The sequence below is a fragment of the Anabas testudineus genome, chromosome 7, assembly GCF_900324465.2.
Source record: "Anabas testudineus chromosome 7, fAnaTes1.2, whole genome shotgun sequence".
NCBI lineage: Eukaryota > Metazoa > Chordata > Actinopteri > Anabantiformes > Anabantidae > Anabas > Anabas testudineus.
Genome location: NC_046616.1, coordinates 917,690 through 937,416, shown reverse-complemented (window position 1 = coordinate 937,416; position 19,727 = coordinate 917,690). Strand labels below are relative to the sequence as shown.

At 43.5% G+C, this 19,727-nt stretch overlaps 1 protein-coding gene across 2 annotated transcripts in view; it reads right to left on the bottom strand.

The window, feature by feature from the left end:
* kcnd1 (potassium voltage-gated channel, Shal-related subfamily, member 1) overlaps positions 1–19,727 on the bottom strand; it is a 48,626-nt gene that overhangs the window by 16,734 nt on the left and 12,165 nt on the right. For both annotated transcript variants that reach the window (XM_026368961.2, XM_026368962.2), the window contains exon 5: positions 17,845–18,557. In XM_026368961.2, the coding sequence (XP_026224746.1) occupies positions 17,845–18,557 (713 nt within the window). The remainder of the gene's footprint in view (positions 1–17,844; positions 18,558–19,727) is intronic.

The following is a 19,727-nucleotide window of genomic DNA, read 5'->3' as shown; positions in this document are numbered from 1 at the left end:
TCCCTCTGTACACTTCCTCTCCCTCTCGTGCCCTCTCTCTTCTCTCCTCTATCCCTCTTCCCATCTCCCATTTCTCCCTCCTCCTCTTTCTCTTGGGTCATTATCTGCAGCGGCTGGAGCCAAGTCTCCGTCCTGCAGCAGGAGGAGAGAGCAGGACAACGCATCGAGTGGTAGCTTGACACGAAGCCAGAGAAGAAAGAAGGAAGAGGAGAAGCTGGGAAGGAGGGATGGAGGAGGCTGAGGGAGGGCAGAGGAGGAAAGAGGAGAAGGAGAGAAGAACACAAAGGCATCAAGAGAGACAAAGTGGGAGAAAGAAGGACGGGATTGAAATACTGTAGGGGTTCAATGCAAAGTGAAAGTCGTGTGAACATGACGAGAAGCCAGGTTGAACCTCGGAGTTGGAGCTCGACAGTCCCAGTTCTGTCCTAGATCACCTGCTCTCTGCTCCCAGTTACACACAAACCCACCTGGATTCATTCTGACTAACGAGGCTCCATCTCCATCAGGTTCTTTCCTCACTACATATCAGGCTGCCGTTTTCCAGCCCTCCCTCTGTGACCACTCCTCTCGAGTTCTGAACGTTGAGCTTGAACTCGAGGACCTTGTCTGTTCTTGGTGTTCCTCCTAGCGCCTGGACTCTGACCTTCCTCTGGTTTTCTGGGCCTTAACTCAGCCTGTTCTCTCATTTCTTATTAATCACCTGTTTTCTTCTTCTCTTCTTTGCCTGTGGTGTCTGCAGCATCTGTGGCCTTTGTACCTGAAACATTGTGTTGAGACACGTCCACATCCAGAGCACGACCCAACAGAAAGAACTGAAAAAGGCTGAATGGATTGAAACATTCATCATCTTTGCGGCTTGTACAAACATCTCCTCAGCAGACAGACTGCTCCAAATCCTGCTGACAAACCTCTGAGCAAGGCATCCGACCCCCCAGCCGGCCGTTGTAATAAATAAAGGTTTAACAAAAGGGGGAACTCTCACGAGGCCCGGGTCAGCCCAGTTATTCTGAGCCGCTCTCAGTACGTTAAATATTTCATGATCGGCATTATGTCATCCTGCACCGAGCAACCACACCAAGAAACAGACGGAGACGAGTAGAGAGACAGAAACAGATGAATCCGGATGAGATAAGAGTGAATGCAACATCTGAGGAGGTGAAGGAGACGACTCCGAATTAAAAAACACACAACATCCACTGGACAGACACAGAGACGGTCGTCTGGTCTCCCCCGATTGGGGCAGATAGGAATCCATTAGTGCTGAGTCAGCCAATCGAACACACCGACCGATCCTTATCTCCCACCTGTAATGGGGAGCCAGCCAATCACAATCTAATAGAGGGACAGACAGCCAATGGTAATTAGTTTAGAGAGGAGAGCAGGAAGGACAATGAAGCTACAGGGTGATCCCTCCGATCAGAGGAGAAAGATTCAGAGAATCAGATACACAGGTTAAAACAGGAAAAACTAAAGTCACCTCAAGTTTCTGGTTGTTTAGTTCAACTTTATGTGGCCAGGAAGTCTCTTTAGAATCAGTGGATTGTAGATTAATGGAGTTCTTATTACAGGTCGAGCAGATAAATCTACTTTACTTTTCATTTTAGTCTTTGTATGTGAATATTTTTTGATCTGTTTCAGTTGTTTCAAACTTTTCTGCAGATTTAAAGAATAGATATTAACCAGAAACACCAAGTGCATGTTTGCAGTCTTTATGCTAAGCTAACCGTGTCCCGACTCCAGCTGTGTACCAAACACACAGGAAAAGCCCGGGAGGATTTCTAAAAATGACCATCAGGTATCTGTAAGTGGATTGAAAGGAGAAGAAACGCTGGTGTCTTAGCTTTAAATCTGTCACAGAGCTTCAGGGAAAGCTGTGAAGGGTGTGGAATATTGGAAATTGAAAGCTCCTCTCCGACTTCAAACTGTTTGAGTTGGGTTCGTTCTTCAGAAGGACACCGGTATCGACCGGACGGGTTTGATCCTCAGCTCAGTTTGTTTTCCTTTTTGAAAACTTCTATTCTGGGTTACAGCAGCCTGCTAAAAGCCTCCCTGCTCTCCTCCTCTTTCTCTCCTCCTTCTCATCTTCCTTCCCCCCTCCCTTCCTTTCACTCACCTTTTCTGGCTCTCCTCTTCCTAAAGCTTCTCTCCTCCTCCACCTCCTTTTCCCCTTTCCTCTCCTCCCGGCCTCTTCATTGCCTTTTCCTTCTCCTCCTCTCCTCCTCCAGTGTAATACACGGCCATGTTTAATTGATGGAGGGATGATGAAAGTTGCAGGAGGAGGGATGGTTGTTCCATGTTTTCTCCTCCTCTGGTGAAGGAGATCTGACTATTTAAACTGAAATCCTGCCTCTCTGTCTCGTTTCTCCACCATGTTCTCCTTCTTTTTTCCATTTTACCCCTTGTTTCTGATTTTCTTTTATTCTTCTCCTCCTAAATCCTCCTTCCCATTTCATATCGTACATAAAGTCACGTTTCTAAAAGACGCTGCAGATCATAGATTTACACACCACGTGATGTGAGAGTCGCACCAACCATGTCCAAAATAACAAGGCAGGGCTGCAAGCTGCTGTCACTCCCACACTGACTGACACATCCTAAAATACAGCCATGAACCCGAGAGCAGTGGTGACCACACAAATCCAAAGATGATACCACAGATTTAAACAACATCCTAAAGCAGAACTTCATGTCTTTCATTTGGATTTCAGTTGTAACTGAAGCTCTCTGCTCTGAATAAAGGAAAACGAAAAGAAACTAACAAAAACCCTTCACATCTGTCAGTAAGGATAAAAGAAATGAGTGAAGAGTAATAAAATGAGGTGTGTCAAAGACAGAGGTGGCAGTGAAATGAACAGTAATGATGAAGTTTTTTCAAAAGTCCAATGATGAAACCACTAGAAACTAAGCAACAAGGAAAACGAGAGACAGCAGAAACTTCTGCAAGTGGAAAAGCAGCCGAGGTACAATAAAAAGAAAAGAGTTAAAAATAGAGAGAGTTTATTTTCAGCATCAGATCAGGTTCAGGTTTTATTTAGGTTCAAACACTTGGATTACTGCACATCAAACTCTGACAGTGATGACGGCTGTGACGTCACGTCCAGATACTCACAAACAAAAAGTTCTCACTTTGATCTAATTACAGGAAACGAGTTCAGAACTCCTGTTCTCAAAGCCTTACTGCTAATGTGAGAGGTGTCGGTCTCTCCAGCTCCAGGTTTCAGCTTTCAGCCGTGTTACCAGATGTTGGTTTGTCCACGTGGAAATCTCTCTGTCCCTTTAACTGTTAGAATAAATATCTAACTAATAGGTGATTTAAAGTGCAAACGTGTTTCAGCAGCTGTGAAGAGGTTTGTTTACTGACGAGAGTCTGAAGGGTCTGTAGCTGAACCCTCTCCTGCTGTGCTGTTCAGTTCCTGCAGCAACGGCGAGACGTGGACTTACTGGGATCATTCTCATTCTCTCATTAGTGTGGGAACTGTTGGGTGACTGTGTCAGAAGCATCTGTTACTATGGTTACAGCATTGTTTACATATGGCATCAGTTAGCATCAGCTGCTAGACCTGCAGAACCCAGGCCGGCTCCCAGGAGACGTATTATCATTATCATTATGTACAGTAGATTCACACATACAGTTTTCTTACTTCTCTCCAGTTTGTGTTTTACATCTTTGTGCAACAACACTACACCTGAAAGCAGCTTATCACTGTTCTGCATGCACCCACTAATATACGAGCAGGACCAGGCAGTTACACGTCACAGATGAAACAAACATCTTCACTGTTCCTGAGTTTAGTCCAGTTTCACTTCAGTGGTTCAGTGTAAACAACAAAGTCTCTAACAGCTTTAAACTGATCTTAGGTGAGCGGCCAAAAATAAACCTCCACCTGTATGCTGATGACACTGCCCTGATTGTTCATATCAGCACAGAGGATGAATCAGCATACAGTACAGACAGGAGATGAGATTGCTGCCAATATAACCATTGGATGTTAGTAAATCATTAGACATGATAATGGACCTGAGGTACTTCTGACCACAAACCTGCTGCATGTCAGCATCAGCCAGTATTCTCAGTTTGCACATGACCAAGAGCATAACCCATATTTACAACAGCAGCTATGACTATGAAACTCTGTCTGACACAACAGGATGATGGAATGACTCTGGTTCATCTGCTCCACAGACAATCGAACCTGGAATATAAATATGTTCTGTGCATCAATCTGACGTGAGCAGGAAGCTTTGCAGGGCTAATAATAGACTCCAAACGTTCTAAAAATAAAACTCTGAAGACAGATTGTTCCTAAAATAACAATGAAAGCGTGTGTGTGCGTGTGTGCGTGTGTGATACTGTTTATGTTTTACACTGAGCTCTTTCACCAATTGACAAGAATAAACCCATCATCCTAATCACAAACCTTTTTGTTTGGAACATTCTGCTCATGATCACATGTTCAGTTTTACAGGCCACGTCTTTGTCAAATTATTTAACATTTTCTTTTCTGCTAAAATATCTGATCTTGCAGTTCAACATTTTCTTCTTGGGTTCGGACACTCACAGCACTGACTGGAGACTGGTTTAATAAAGTAAAAATCCTTCACACACGTCTCTGTTACAATTTAAACTGAAACTTTCTCAAAACTCTAAACAAAGTGCTTTTGTTGCCTAAACCCAACCTGACACAGGGCTCAAACTCGATTCTGCCGTTTGTCAGTGCTGCACATTATACACCCTCCATCCACCCCCTCCCCGTGACTTCTATTCTGTACCTGCAGCTTCAGTCAATCTTCAATACGCTGCATCGCAACATAAGTACGATTCCATTCACTACGAAGACTTAATTCCAGTTTAGTTGCATAAGAAGATCATTTTGAGGAGACAGAGTTGGTGAGACTCTCCAGCTTTAGAGCTGAGAACTGTGCGAGGTTCACTGGAGCCAGTGTGCAGTAACTGCTCAAGGAAGAAATTCATTCAGGTACAGTTTGAAGTGTTCCCACATCCTGAGAAGAGAATGAACCAGTTTTTCAGCTTGTAAATACACAGTGAGACGTTCACATCCCCCACAACTCCCTTTGTTAACTAGTGTATCATCACCTGTGATCAACCACTTAGGACAGTTCTGTACAGCTTCTAGTTCATACGGAGGTCAACTTCATGCTGTGCTTATGCTGTGGTAAAACTGATAATTATTCATTCTCTGTCTTCTTGTTTTCTATCCCTTTTCTATTTCTGATTACAAGGAGTCAAAAACCCACAGTGATCTTTAAAAAGCCGAGCACACACACACCCTGCTGATATACGGTTGCTCCAGACAGTTTTCAGACCCCTGCCCTTCTATCACACTTTACCGAGTCGATTGTGTTTAAATGTAAAATGGATAAACATCCATCCGGGGTCATAAAGCACCAGCTTCAGTGACGGGAAGAACTAAGAGCCCTAAGACAGATGGAACGGCCCCCACAGGCTGTTGAAGGAAAGTGTTTTCATCAATAAGGCATACGTTATATAATCTTTATGTACTGTCTTTATTAAGGTGTTGATGAAGTCTGTCTACAGGACACAGACCTACAGTAGTACTCTAATAATCCATTACTGTCTAGCCTATAACTATAATTTAGCTAACTGTGGGTGATCTGGTGTAAACTGCACCTACCAGGAGACCAGAAGATGCATATCAGTGTGATGTCTTATAAGGAGAAGGTCAAGGGTGAATGTTCGACGGTGCAGTTATGTCTGGTTTATTATTGTAACCATGATGCTGAAGGTGAGAACAGCCTACTGCTGACAAACTGATAATAACCCTTTAATGGAGTGACAACATATAAAGTAGGAGTTATGGAGAGTTGTTTATTGGATAGATCCCAACGAATGAAGAAAACCCACCACACACTCGGTTCTGGCCTCAGTTGATAAAATCAGCTGGTGTTGTTTCTTCTCTCTCTTCCCGTTTCCCTCCCACTAATTTTCTCCTGTATTTACATCTCCCACGCTCTTTCCCTTCTACAGTAGCGCGTCCTCACCTCCCCTCCCTCTATCTCTTTGTTGTTAACTCCTCTGTCGCTGGGAGGAGGCTCACGTTGTTTCACAGCCTCTCTGATGTCTTTTATTTGTTCATTTTGCATAATCCACAATTCTGTGTTTATTTTTACTTCACACACACACGTGGCAGAAATGATCCATCTGTGTGTGAGCTTAAATATCACATGATGTCTTGTTAATGTTTCAGATATAGTCACACGAAGAAGAGGAGAGATGAAGAGCAGAGGAGAGAGGGAGGACACGGAGAAAGGAAAAGGAGAAGTACGAAAGAAAGTAAAGAAGGATGGAAGGAAAGAGAGGAGAAAGAACAGAAAATGAAGAGATGGATTTATAAAAACTAGAAGAGGTGGAGGAGAGAGACGGATTAGTAGAAGAAGAGAGTAGGAAAAAGAGGAAATAAGGAAAGGAGAGATATAAAGATCAAAGGAAGAAGGGATGAGGAGGAGGATGACAGGAGGAAGACAAACGAACAGAGGAACAGAGAAAGTAAAGAAGGAAGAAGGAAAACAGGAAAGAAGAATTAGTGGGAAAGAAGAAGAAAGAACGATAAGACGAGGAAAAGGGTGAAAGAAAAGAGTGTAGGACGAGACAAGGAGCGACAGAGCAGAGGAAAGGAGAGTGGAGAGAAGAGAGGGAGGAGGAGGACGGAGGAAGAGGATGGAGCACTCAGACGCTGAGAGGAAATAATTGATGAGAGGAAAAGTTCTCTCCTCCTTCACGCTGCACTCGCTCTTTTTTTCCCTGTTTATCTGAAGCTCGCTCGGCCAGACGAGCAGCTGCAGCAATTAGGGTCAGGAGAGGGAGAGGAGGGGAGGACGGTAAGGGAGGAAGACAGGGCGGAGAAATGGGATGAAGGGAGGGACAGATTTAATAACATAAGGACATAAGGAGAGCAGAAAAGGTTAAAGGTTAGGAAGGAAGAGGAAGAAATACTTATTAAATCAATCTTAAAGAGGAGGAAGGAAGGACATGAGGAAACAGGAGAGGAGAAAAGGAAAGGATGTAGAAGGGATTTCAAAACCTTATAATGTGAAAAAGGAGAAAATTAAAATTTTGCCTAAAATGGAATTAAAAACAACAACGAAGGTGTGAAGACAGTTTCTCAGCACATTAGATGTTAATCAGATGTTAATCGATTAAGTAAACTAAAGTTTGATGCAGGTTCCCACGGCAGACCTGTTTCCTGAGTGTCGTCTGCATCAAGGCGATAAACTACGTTAAAATGAATGAAAATGATAAAACGTGCAGCTGGAAAATGACCAAGAATAAAACCACAGTAGTGTCAAAGTTCATCCTCAAACGCTGCCGAGAATTTCCTGCTCGGTGTAAAGTCGTTAAAACCAACACGACGAGAACAGACGACTTCTAATTGTTCTGTTTTACCAAAAGGACTTTAGTGAAAAATAGAAAAACTACATTATAGTTCTGTTCTCATTTTAAAAGAACACTGACAGCTGGAGGACTACACAGACTCTTCAGACTGGGACCAGGTGACCTCGATGGTCCAACCTCAGACTCAGAGGAGGAGGGAGGAGCTGAGAGTAGTGGAAGGAAGGATGGAAGGAAGGAGGAGCTGAGAGGAGTGGAAGGAGGGATGGAAGGAAGGAGGAGCTGAGAGGAGTGGAAGGAGGGATGGAAGGAAGGAGGAGCTGAGAGGAGTGGAAGGAGGGATGGAAGGAAGGAGGAGCTGAGAGGAGTGGAAGGAGGGATGGAAGGAAGGAGGAGCTGAGAGGAGTGGAAGGAGGGATGGAAGGAAGGAGGAGCTGAGAGGAGTAGAAGGAGGGATGGAGGCAAAATGAACTGAAGCCAAGACGAAGTTGAAAAAGATGGAGGGGAAGGGAGAAGGAGGGGGAGGAGTGGACAGATAGACGGTCCCTGCAGAGTCCACTAAACTGGGACAAACGCTTTGGTCTGTGCTGAGGATGCTGCCCTGTGATTGGTCGTCAGGTGCTGGAGTTAAACAGGTGGGACTCAGATCTCAGGTGAACAGCTTCAGCTCAACAACAGCAACAGTCCATGAGAGGCAGAGAGAGACAGACAGGCAGAGAGAGAGACAGACAGGCAGAGAGAGAGAGAGAGACAGGCAGAGAGAGTTCTGGGATTTAATTTGCTCTGTTCTGTCCTAACTGGTCCTCTGAGTCCAGATCTCGTTTTCACCAGAAACACGAGTCGATGGTAGAAGAACACAGACAGACAGAGAGAGACAGACAGGCAGAGAGAGAGAGAGAGAGAGAGAGAGAGAGAGACAGACAGAGAGAGACAGACAGACAGGCAGGCAGAGAGAGACAGACAGCGGAGAGGTAGATCTATGAGTGATAACTATTCATGGAGGATACCGTGGACCGAGTCCTATTCATCTAGAAGTTATGATTTTACTGAACTGAAACACTTTGAGAGTTGGTACATAATCAGTTCTTCTTTGCTTTAAACTGAGCAAAAGAAGAAAAATGAAAAATGTACATGATCAGTAACAAAGGTCTCAAATATTTATTATATTACGCAACATTTGGACAATCACAGCTTGAACCTGTTGTGACCTGTATTAGGTCCTGTATGACCTGTATCAGCTGGATGAGCTGCTTACAGACAGGTTTCACTGGATTTCTGAAGAAAACATGATGATTCAGACAAGTTCTGCAGTTGTAAGGTTTATATGATGGACAGAAAATCAGTGTAATACGTTTCCATGTCTCAGTTTAAATGTCAGGAGTGAAGTTTTAAATAGTTTGAAATAGTTTCATTCCATATACTGTATAAACCTTTAATCAGAACATTGACCCTATAAATCATTTTATAATGGACGCTGAACCCTGATGAACCCTTTTGATCACTTTAATGTTCCTGGTTTTATTTCCTGCAGCCATTGAACTACAACACACTCTGTGAGAGTTTTAATAAAACACAGATCAGGTCTGAAGAGCAGCTTTAGAGAATTCACCTCTCAAATCCCAGCAGGCGACAGTTCGATATTAGAAGATTTCAGGTGGAGAATCGGCTTCAATCTAGACCAATCACAGCAGGACTGGTCTTTAATCCCAGCAGGATCACGACTAACATAACATCATTTGAATATTAGTTTTTATTTTAACACAGGCTGGTGTTTATTAACCAGCTCGACCTCCATATCCAGACCAATGTGCTGGTGACTGTGTCAGAGACCATCTGTCCCAGAACTTCACACATCAAACTGCTTTAATCCGATTACATGCACTGAAATTACCTTAAAAAAACGCATGTAACTGCTGTGTGTGTGTGTGTGTGTGTGTGTGTGTGTGTGTGTCTCAGGGTAAAAGTAAAGAATCAAATCCTTAATTACATTTTGCAGTAAGTTCCTGGTAATTCTTGTTGAAGGGCAGAACGTGTGTGTCCTCTGGTCTGCTCCAGACCGTCACCGTCGTGTTGTGATGTCGTGTTGTGATGTCGTGTTGTGATGTCGTGTTGTGATGTCGTGTTGTGATGTCGTGTGTGCAAAAACAAAAATCGACATAAATCTGGATCCGGACAGCAGCTCTGCTGTGTCCACATGTACATCAGTGAAAGTGAACACTGCTTTTTTCCTACTTGTCTGTGTCACACGTCTTATTTGAATCCGTCCAGCTTCAGTCTCCTTTACTTCTACAGATCTACCTCCAGTCTCCACAACCTGCACACGTTCCGGTTTCAGATCAGGATAAGAGAAGATACATGTCAATGGTCACATTAGATGTAGAATTTAAACCATGCTGGAGAAAAAAAAAAAAGACTTTAGGCAGGACTGCAGTGAAGCATCATGTCCTAGAGACGTGTTTGTATTTAACAGAAGAAGCTTTGTCAGTGGTGGAACTTAAATAAACAGGATCATGAAACAATACGGTTATTTCAAATTAAAAAACTGGTCATAATGACAAGTGTGCAGGTAACTTTGTAAAAGAGTGTAAAAGTGTCTTTAGTTCATTATTAAGTTAAGATGCGTGTGAGAGCAGCAGACTGTGGTCTGAATGTGAAGCAGGTGGAAGAAAGATGATTATTATATGAATAAAGATGAACATCATTACACACACACACACACACACACAAAAAGGTCACTGACTTTGAGCTAAAAATGGCAAAAACAGTCATTTAAATTCCTGCTGTTGCTGCAGAGCTCAGTCTGATCAAGTTTAATATGTTTTCTTTAATCCAGACATGTTTAAGGTTTAAATATGGTTCTTTGGCAGATTGGAGGTAGAATTTATTAATTTTTGATGTTTAAATGTTTCCACATTAAAGATCAGACAGATAGACAGAACCGCGTCATGTTAAATATTAGTTCAGTTCAGAACTGAAGTGAAGTGAAGTGAAGTGACACAGAGCTGAAGACAGAACTAGTTATGTTAACTATGAGGTTTATGAGTATAATCAGTTAGTTCTTATTCCACAAATCCTCTGTGGATATAATCGATTTTTGAATTAGTACTGGTCACATTGCCGTCCTCCATGGGGGAGACTGGACCTCCTTACAGTGACTCTGCCTTAACGACTAAATGTAAATGTCAGTTAAAGAAAAGTAGAATTGTTCCCAACCAACTGGTTCAGTGTCAGAGCTGTGCTCACTGTATAAATGTTCTGTCCACTCGAGTCCTCACCGAATCATTGGAGCATGATAATTACTGGTCTCTGAGGAAACATCAAGTCCAACGTTCTGTCCTCGTATCTCTGGTTTGGACACAGCAGAACCTCTAATCTGTCTGAATAAATCATTTCTGAGCACGTCCTGCAGCGTGCACCTCAGTGGGACCATAATGCCTCGATTAGCATACGCTGATACCTACAACAACCTGGTAATTAGCATACTACATAACGACTTGGGCCTTGGTAAATGTCGTAGTCCTGTGTTATACAACCGTGACCTGTTACACAACACAAGAAGAGTCTGGACTCACGTTCCCATCATGCCTCAGGTAAAGACAAAAAGGCCTTTTCATTTCACTTCTTGTTCAGTGAAGTTCAGAAAGGTCAGCGTAAAAGAAATCATGCTGTTCTGTTGTTACCAACGATAGAGACTGAGGGGGTCAAAGGTCACCTCACACACACGCTGCACTATGTGAATTCATATTAACCAACAGCAGAGCTGGACTCTGGTGGACGTAACAAACCACATTTAGTGGTTTTAGCAGAACATTCTGTGTTCAGTTATTTTGCTTTTCTACAATTTAAACTGAAAAGAAAACACGTCCATGAACAGAGGTCAGGTGACAAAAGAAGTGCACGAGAGTAAAGACCTGAATCCAAATGAGACCGAGCTGAAGCTGAACGTGACAAGTTTCAACAGTCCAAACAACAAATTATCAAACGTAATCACCGCTGATGGTGAGAAACGCTCAGATTACTGATCCGAGCCTCCTTCACTCGTTACCGTTCTCACACTGGAAACAGGTCCGACACAGCCGTGGTTCTGGACCTGCCCTAAAAGAGTCATTTACACTCCCAACCTCCCGTGTAGACCCACTGTACAGCGACAGATCAGAGACTCATTACAGGTTATTGATCACACTGTGGCCCTCGGACGTCCTGATTTCCACAGTTATGGATCTGTGGTGGAGTCCTCAGTCCATCAGAGGAGGAGAGGATAGATGTAGAGTCACAGATCAGCAAAACTGCGACCTGCTGATCGCACAACCCCACATGACCCCACATGACCCTCACTCTCCTTCTCCATCAAAACCTGGTTCAGTTCCAGCTCGGCCACATTTTAAAAAAGTAAAGAAGAGTGGACGATTTCTCCACGGAGAAGCTTTAGTAAGGTGATGGAGGTGATGAAATGTCTCTTTTAATGCACACACACACGCACACACACACACACACACACACACACACACACACACTATTTATCTCCTTCTCTTCAGTCGCCCTTATTTGCCAGTGCAGCAGTCAGCATTACAGTGCCTTGCCTAAAGGCACGTTGGCAGTAAAAGTGACACGTTGGAACCGTTTCATTGTGTCTTTAACCGATAAACAGTTTGACTCCTTAAAGGGACAGTTCACCCATTTTACACAGCAGTCAAAACTAAGCTACAAATTAACCTGAGAACTGTTGTATTGCGACGCTGCTTTGGTGTGTGGAAGGTTTCACGGCCCGTCGCTGCAGCACACAGTAAACACCTGACTTTGAGAATTCAAGCTCATTAATCTCTTCAAGGCTGACTGTGTTCATGTAGGGTGGTAGACAGGGACGCTTGTACAAACAGCGTAATGAGAGTTTCTGGTCTACAAGATAAAAATCGAAGCGCTAAAGTCGTTAGGAGACGATGTTAGAATTCTTCTTCTTCAGTTAACTGGCAGAGACTCACTTTCATCTCTGCAGCAGTTTCCATCCACAGTCCAACATTTATCAAGTTAATCACCTGCTGATTGGTCTGTTTGTGTGCGCTGCAGTTCCTTAAAGAGGAACTACTTTCCCTCTTTTTTATTATACAGTGAATAAACAGGAGCAGCACAGACACCACAATCAGCTCCAGGAGCATTCGACATGTTGCTATTATTCCATTTCTTTCACAAAGGAGGAAAAAAAAGCAAAGAGTCATGTCCACTCTCACCCGATTCTCCAATTTAGAAAGTAAGAGTAAAATCATGTCGAGCAGCTGTTTTAATTGCAAAAAGGGATTTATATTTGTCTCTTGAGGGCAGGTTTAGATGTATGGTCGCTGAAAATCAAAAATATTGAAATGTTCCCACCTCCTGCTCAAACATCTCATCTGTTTTTTGTTATTTAATGGTTTTATAGTTGTTTAGATTCTTATATCACCTGGTTAAGGTTAGAGAAACACTGTGGTCTCAGAGCCACAGTCACTGCTGCTACAGACTTGATGGCGTCCAGCTCATGTCTGCTTATCTGACTGTGTGAACATGAACCCCCATCTGCTCCTGCAGCTCGTTGGACAAACTAACGCTAACGTCAGTGTGCAGGTCAGATGATGATGAGCTGTGCTCCTCGTTCTTCAGTACAACGTGCAGCTGCAGCACAGGTTTAACAAAGCTTCAGCAGTTTACGTCTTCAGGGAGAAGAGGCTGGATGGATAAACTGATCAGAAACAGTCCCATTACAGCTCAATCTCCATGACCGAGTTCTCAACAGGTATGTGAGGGCCCGAGGACCTCAGGGGCCACTCCGTGTCAGTTAGTGTCCAGACAGGAAATGAAGCTAATAAACTAATGTTGCAGCATCGGATCATCTCGTCCTCTCTGCATCACTCTGATTAGATTTTGCCTTTTCTTTTTATATCCACTCATCTTTTTTCTACCCCTCCGTCTCTGTTCCTTCCTCTTTCACATTTTACTCCTCCATATCTCTCTCTTATTATGTGAGCCATGCGTTGTGATGGTCTATAATTCCATCCAGGCTGCTTTATAAGGCTGCTGCTGATATCGCTCTCAGGCTCATATACATCCTGTTCCTCAGAGGAAATGGCTGCTTCCCCACTTGTTCTTATAAATAATGTTGGATGTTAAAGTGCTCTGCAGCAGCACCATGAACTCCCTATTCACAAAGACAGGACACTGAACTCGGTCTCTCCATAGGTTTGGATTTTCAATTAACTTTTTGTTGGACACTTCTGAGATCGTCTTGCCAATAAAAACCAAATGATTGGTCACTACTACAACCACAGTTCTAATTTTGGATAGATCCTCAGGTCATGTCAAGAAACACTACGACTGAAACGTGCAGTTAGTGAAAATACTGAGCCTCTTGGGTGTTAGTTAGATCTGTTTTACAAACAAATTCAAGATTAAAAGAAAATTTATTAATCGCACAGGGAAATTGTTTCACAAAAAATAATGCAAGAAAAAAAAAATACAGAAAAGACATCATAAGGAAGAGAACAAGTGTAATCAGCTGCAGTACGGCTCGCGCCTGTGCACTAGTCCGTGTATTTTAGATGAACATGTTAAGACTTGGTCACTTCTTTGATTTGTTCACAGAAGAGTGAACAAGCTAACAACAAACTCAACAGAAGATCAAGGTCCAGGTCCCTACTGGGCCCAGTACAAGCTGCACACATTGTAGTTAGTGTTGCCAGTTTGGACCATAGAACCTGGACAATTACCATACTAACATTTATTCTCTGCATATCTTATTTGGTTCAGTTTATTTTTGAGTCAGAATTGGAATATGATCAGACTTTGTTTACAGGCAACGTATCTGAAACGCTACCCTACCAACCTGCACAGGCACACCTTCATATATTGCTCCTAAACTAACATCTTTACAGGCATCAGACTCGTGTCACTGAAACATATTTGAATCTACGGCCAAAAGGTCCAGTAGCAGTAACAACTGGCACGATAAACCAGTGAAGTACCCACGTATTCTCCTTCTCCGCTTCACCAATCACTTAGTATCTGTATGTGTTCAACAAGCTGGCAAACAGATTAGTTTAAGCCCACAATAAACTTCTCTCATTTAGTCAAACAGTCACAATCTGCCAACACTGCTGTACTCACAAAGGCACCAACTGTGCTGAAAATAGTCCCCAGCAAATGCAGAATCTTCTGCTCTAGGTTAAAAACTTCCCTGAGCAGCTGTTTTAGGAAATTACAGGGCTCTCTCATCTTATAACTGCTGAGTAGGAGGCAGCTGTAAATCCACCTTCTAGTGTAAGTAGCTCCTCCAACAAACTGCCAGAAGCAACAACATTCACCAACTTTGTGTTTCTGAATGTGCTTAAAAAATCTGCACAGTCCTCGTATTTTTCAGATCATGTTTTAGATCGTCGGCATTAAGAGAACTTCATCTGATAAATCAAAGATTTCCCCTGTGAAATTAACTATTAATTGTTGAACTGAACATTTTTTAATCCGACCGCCTGAAGGAACTTTAGGATTCCATGAAGGCCAGATACAAAAAGTCAACATGTTTTGCTGGCAGCAGCTCTCTCAATGAGCTCCAGTAGATTAGGTTTCCCCTCACATATATTGCTTCTGGAGGAGCTGCAATAGGTTTATGATTTCACTTCCAGTTTATTTGCAGAGTGATGAAACACAGGAGCAAAGCAATAAACGCAGCATGATGAAAAACTATGATAACAAACAGAACAAAGAGAAACAAATGAGCAAAGGTGAGAGAACAACGGAAAGCGAAACCAGAAGAAGATGGTTTGAGCTCAGTAAAAGTTCTGAAAGTTGATCACGATGCTCTAAAACGTTTACTACCAACATTCAAAAAACATGACACTGAAACTCTCCATTAAAACCAAACTACAAACTGATGTTTTTTCCATGATTAGAAATTCACTTTTTAGATCGATTTCCTTTTTCCTGGACAGTCGATAACTTATTTAATTACCTGTTTCATCAATCTACATTTAGTTTGCTTCATTTTCAGGAAGGAATTGCACCTTACCTGTGCAGGAAACAGCACAGGTAAGGTGTCCACAGCTGCTTTTCACTGACCACTGGGTTCTAAATTAAATGAAAACCTTCAGTCTCTGCTCCTGAAGCCCGTCGGGTTATTTTAAGGGACTCATGTCCTGATTAGGACCAAACATACATTTCTGTAACTTTCTAAAAAGAGAAAAATGTGAAACAACCAGTTCCTATTTTAGATCCATCGAGGACTCTGCACCAAAACATGCAGCAAGGTGCAGTTTAGTGGAAACGTGTCCTAAAGCGTCCTGACAAGGAGCAGTATGTTGAATGTTAGTGGATGTGATGCAACAGGAACATTTCATATCACGCAGGGTAATTAATCGTGTAATTAACATTGTTAAGCTCCCTCACTGAACCTGTTACCTGAAGTCATAACTGGAGCTTTTTACCATAGGAACAGAGTGAACTCGGTCACATACAGCTACTAAAAAGAAGATGTTGCAGTCAGCAGATTCAAATTTTTGTGGAGCAGTGCTTTAACACCCCAAGATGCACTTTACCAAAACTACCACCGCGTCCTGCATTGATTGCTCAATTTCCTGTGACGTCTTTTGGGGACGTATCAGGATTCATCAGTATCGACACTACAGCAGATACAGTATGTGGTCAGATCACCACTGTGGACCTTAAAAACATCCTGTAAACAGGGACTCTGTCACCTCTGCCTGTTCCTGATACTGGCTTTAAACTAAAACCAAGAACTGTCACAGGGCACAAAACAAAGCATATTGTGGTTCTTGTGCTCTCTGTAAACCCCTGGTGTTCAGACCTGGTCCTGTGTGTGGAGCCAGCACAGTCTGCTTTTTTCTTTTTAAACGAGGAAGTGGCTTTGTGGCTTCTTCCTCTGCAGCCAACACCCGCCATCGAGAATGGAGCAGGCATCCTTCAATAATTCATAGCTTTTTAAAACAGTGACTACTCAAAGCTGCATTAGCACATGATGTAACATTAATCAAAGTCAACACCCTCAGCAGTTCAATAGGTCTAAATTTGATGTTCATGTTCACGATAAGTCAAATGAGTAATTTAGTAGATCAGACCAGGTAAAAACCTGCAGCAGCATCTGCAACAACAAAGATCAAATTCTCTGGGAAGACATGACAGGAAAGTATTTGTTTCATTTCTACTGTGATCTAGAAGCAAAACCTCCTTTTGATACTAGAAAGAGAAGAGGTGAGGATAAACAGGGGGACACTACCAAGGAGGAAACAGAGGAACAGAGCAGAAAGAGGTGAGGAGGAGGAGGGAGGGGGTGGGGGGGGGTGGGGGGGTGTAAAAGCCTGGGTTGGGTTTTGCTGCCTGGAGAATCCATTTAGAGCCGGACCTCTCCCTGCTGATAACTAATGGACCAGCAGATTGAAAGGAGAGGAGACAAAGTTTCCTGTTGTATAGTACGAAGGAGGATGTGGTAAAAATCACAGCACAGTTCATCTGTAAAACTGCAGCATGTGTGGAGTTAAGGGAAAGAGCCGGTACGTAAAAGGTTAAGACAGCTGAAACTTTAAATTCAATGGTGGCAGAGAAAAGATGCTGAGCATGAACTTCCCGACTCTGCACCTCAGTACCGAACACAAACACAGCTCCAAGTGTAAAAACTCACATTTCCAAACAGCCCCGTTAAGATGTGGGACTTCATTTACACACATCGTGGTTTGTTTGTATTAAGGACTAAAACCCAACAATGGATACTGGGATAACTGAACCAGACTGAGGGAGACCCCCATGCTGTGGAGGCAGCAGTTGGATCAGTACCAACCCTCTTTATTCAGTCAGTAAAACAAGGCGACGTCTGTTTCTCTCTGTACAGTTTGATGCTGTTGCTTTACTAGAGTTCACTGCATGTTTCAGTCATTCACACTTTCCCCATTCACACCTTTGAACTGGTAGAACACGTCTTCATTCACAGACAGGTAGGAGTAGAACTCGTATAGAGAGGAGACGTAAAGAGTGTGTGCGCATGTTGAACACATTATGGTTGTGCAGTCGGAGCTTTTTCTGATGTTTCCAAAGGCTCTTTGAACGGCAGATAATAGATCGGTGCTGGAGAGCTGCAGGGTGAACACACCATCCTCACACACACTAACACATGCGCTCTCCCATCCACACGGCAGCAGGGAGCGTGTGGGCGGCAATAGGGTGAAGATACACCACCGTACTCGGGAAGCAACGAGTGGGAAGCAAAACACACACATGCACATGTTTGTTCACACTTCATCTCTTTTCATGGTGGAAAGTAAAACTCTGCTCCTCAGTAATAATAATGAGGACGTATCCGTGTCCCGATGCGGAGCAGGATCATTACAACAAAGAAAACACACTTGTTGCCATGGTGATGACATTACCAGCAGTACAGTCATCAGTAGCAAAAATAAGATCTATTCAGTGTCAAACATCACAGCATGAAACTGATGTTAACTCACCCCAGTGTTGTCATGGTGACGATGGTGTACCAGAAGGAGGCCGGGATGGAGGTGAAGGTGGAGCCCTTGGTGCCCTTCTCGGCGTAGAACATGACGGTGGCGAAGATGATGATGGCCATGGTGAGGGAGAAGAGCAGAAAGCCAAGCTCGGAGGCACAGCTCTTCAGGGTGTAGCCCAAAATCCTCAAACCCTGAGAGTGACGTGAGAACTTGAAGATCCGGAAGACGCGGAAAACCCGCAGGGTGACGAAGGCGCCGCTCACGTCCTCGTTCTCAGGCATCACCAGGCCAATGTAGTAGGGCATGATGGCCACCACGTCGATCACCGACATCACCGAGCGCATGAACTTGCAGCGGCTCGGTGCAGCAAACAGACGCATCAGATACTCGAAGGTGAAGATGAGCACGCAGGCCGTGTCCATGCAGAAGAAGGCCAGCTGGTATTTCTCCCCACAGGGAAGATCTTTGACTCTGCCTTTAGGGGGCCGGCAGGGCACCGTCTCCACCACGTTGGCGATGACGGAGACAGCGATGAAGAAGCCGGTGACATAATAGAAGACAAGCGCCATGGTGGAGGTGTGGGGGTTCTCGAAGGCTCGCCACAGACGCTCCCTGGGGGTGCTGTGCGGAGGGAGGGGGGCGTCTGTCGCCTCATTGGCCTCTGTGTCCTCTGCCAGACGCTCCTGGTTCTCCTTTTTCCTGTCTCGGTATTCCTTAGCAGTAGAGAGAGGATTAGTCAGCTAATTTATCATGACTCATCAGTTAGTGCTGTTAATACAGACTGAAAGGCTCTCAGGAAGAAAAGGTGCAAAGGAAGACTAAAGAAGACCAGGTCTACGAGTAGCTGTTGAACTGGTGGATTCTCAACCACTGATTCAGAATCAGTTCTGGTTAATAATGATCATTACAGGGGGGGGGGGGGGGGTCTCCGTTGAAACACAACAGCTCTGAGGAAGAAGCTGTTCTTCAATCTGCAACTGAACAAGAGCCAAGTTTGGATTTTTGCAGTTTTCGAAAAAGCAGCAAAAAGTGGCCACAGCAGCTTCAGTAGCTGGTTTTCTCTGGGGAGTGGGGATGGCGTCGCAGCGTTCACTAGTTCTAATGATTAGTCTCGAACTCCTCAGCTAGGCTATTTCCAGTAGTGACGTAGCCTAGAAGCTGGACTGCAGTTTGTAGAAGAACCCCAACAAAAACTCTTTGCAGTGATGTGCAACTGTGCATTTCTGCAGTGCAGTCCAAATATTTAGGACATGGTTATTTCTAGTAAAACAAGAATCTTAAGACTCCTTTTAACACAAAAGAGACAGAGTATTAGCTGTGAGAAGATCAGCAGCTTCTTGTAATTATAGTCTAGACTGACATAAACAGAAGATTACATGATGTCCTGTTAGCTGCTGTTGCTTGGTAGTTAAATGCAAACCACAGGAAATCACCAGAAACACGTGGCTCAGACCCACCTAGACATAAACTCACTTCATTAACTGCAATTAGCTGCTTTTATATGTAATTGTTAACAAGAGTCTGAGTGATCACCACAGTGACAAATGAGTCTGCAGAGAAGTCAAATTTTGCTTCAAACCTAATCTGACAGGTGTGGACACAAAGCAGAGAGAAGATGATGAAAAAGATCTGTGAAATTACTAGTAGAGTAAAAATAAAAATCACGTGGATGGTTTCTGGTGGGAAACTGTGGGGGAAGTGTCGAACGAGTAAAAAAGGAAGAAATCCAGGAATTAAAATCTCACAGCTGAATCAACATTTGTTAGCATGATCAAATCTGCCAAATGTGAGGAAACCAAGAACAATTACTCATTCACGAGTCACTGGACAGGCCACTTAAAAAGATATAAAGACAAGACTGATAGAAAAAAGATCATCTAAGG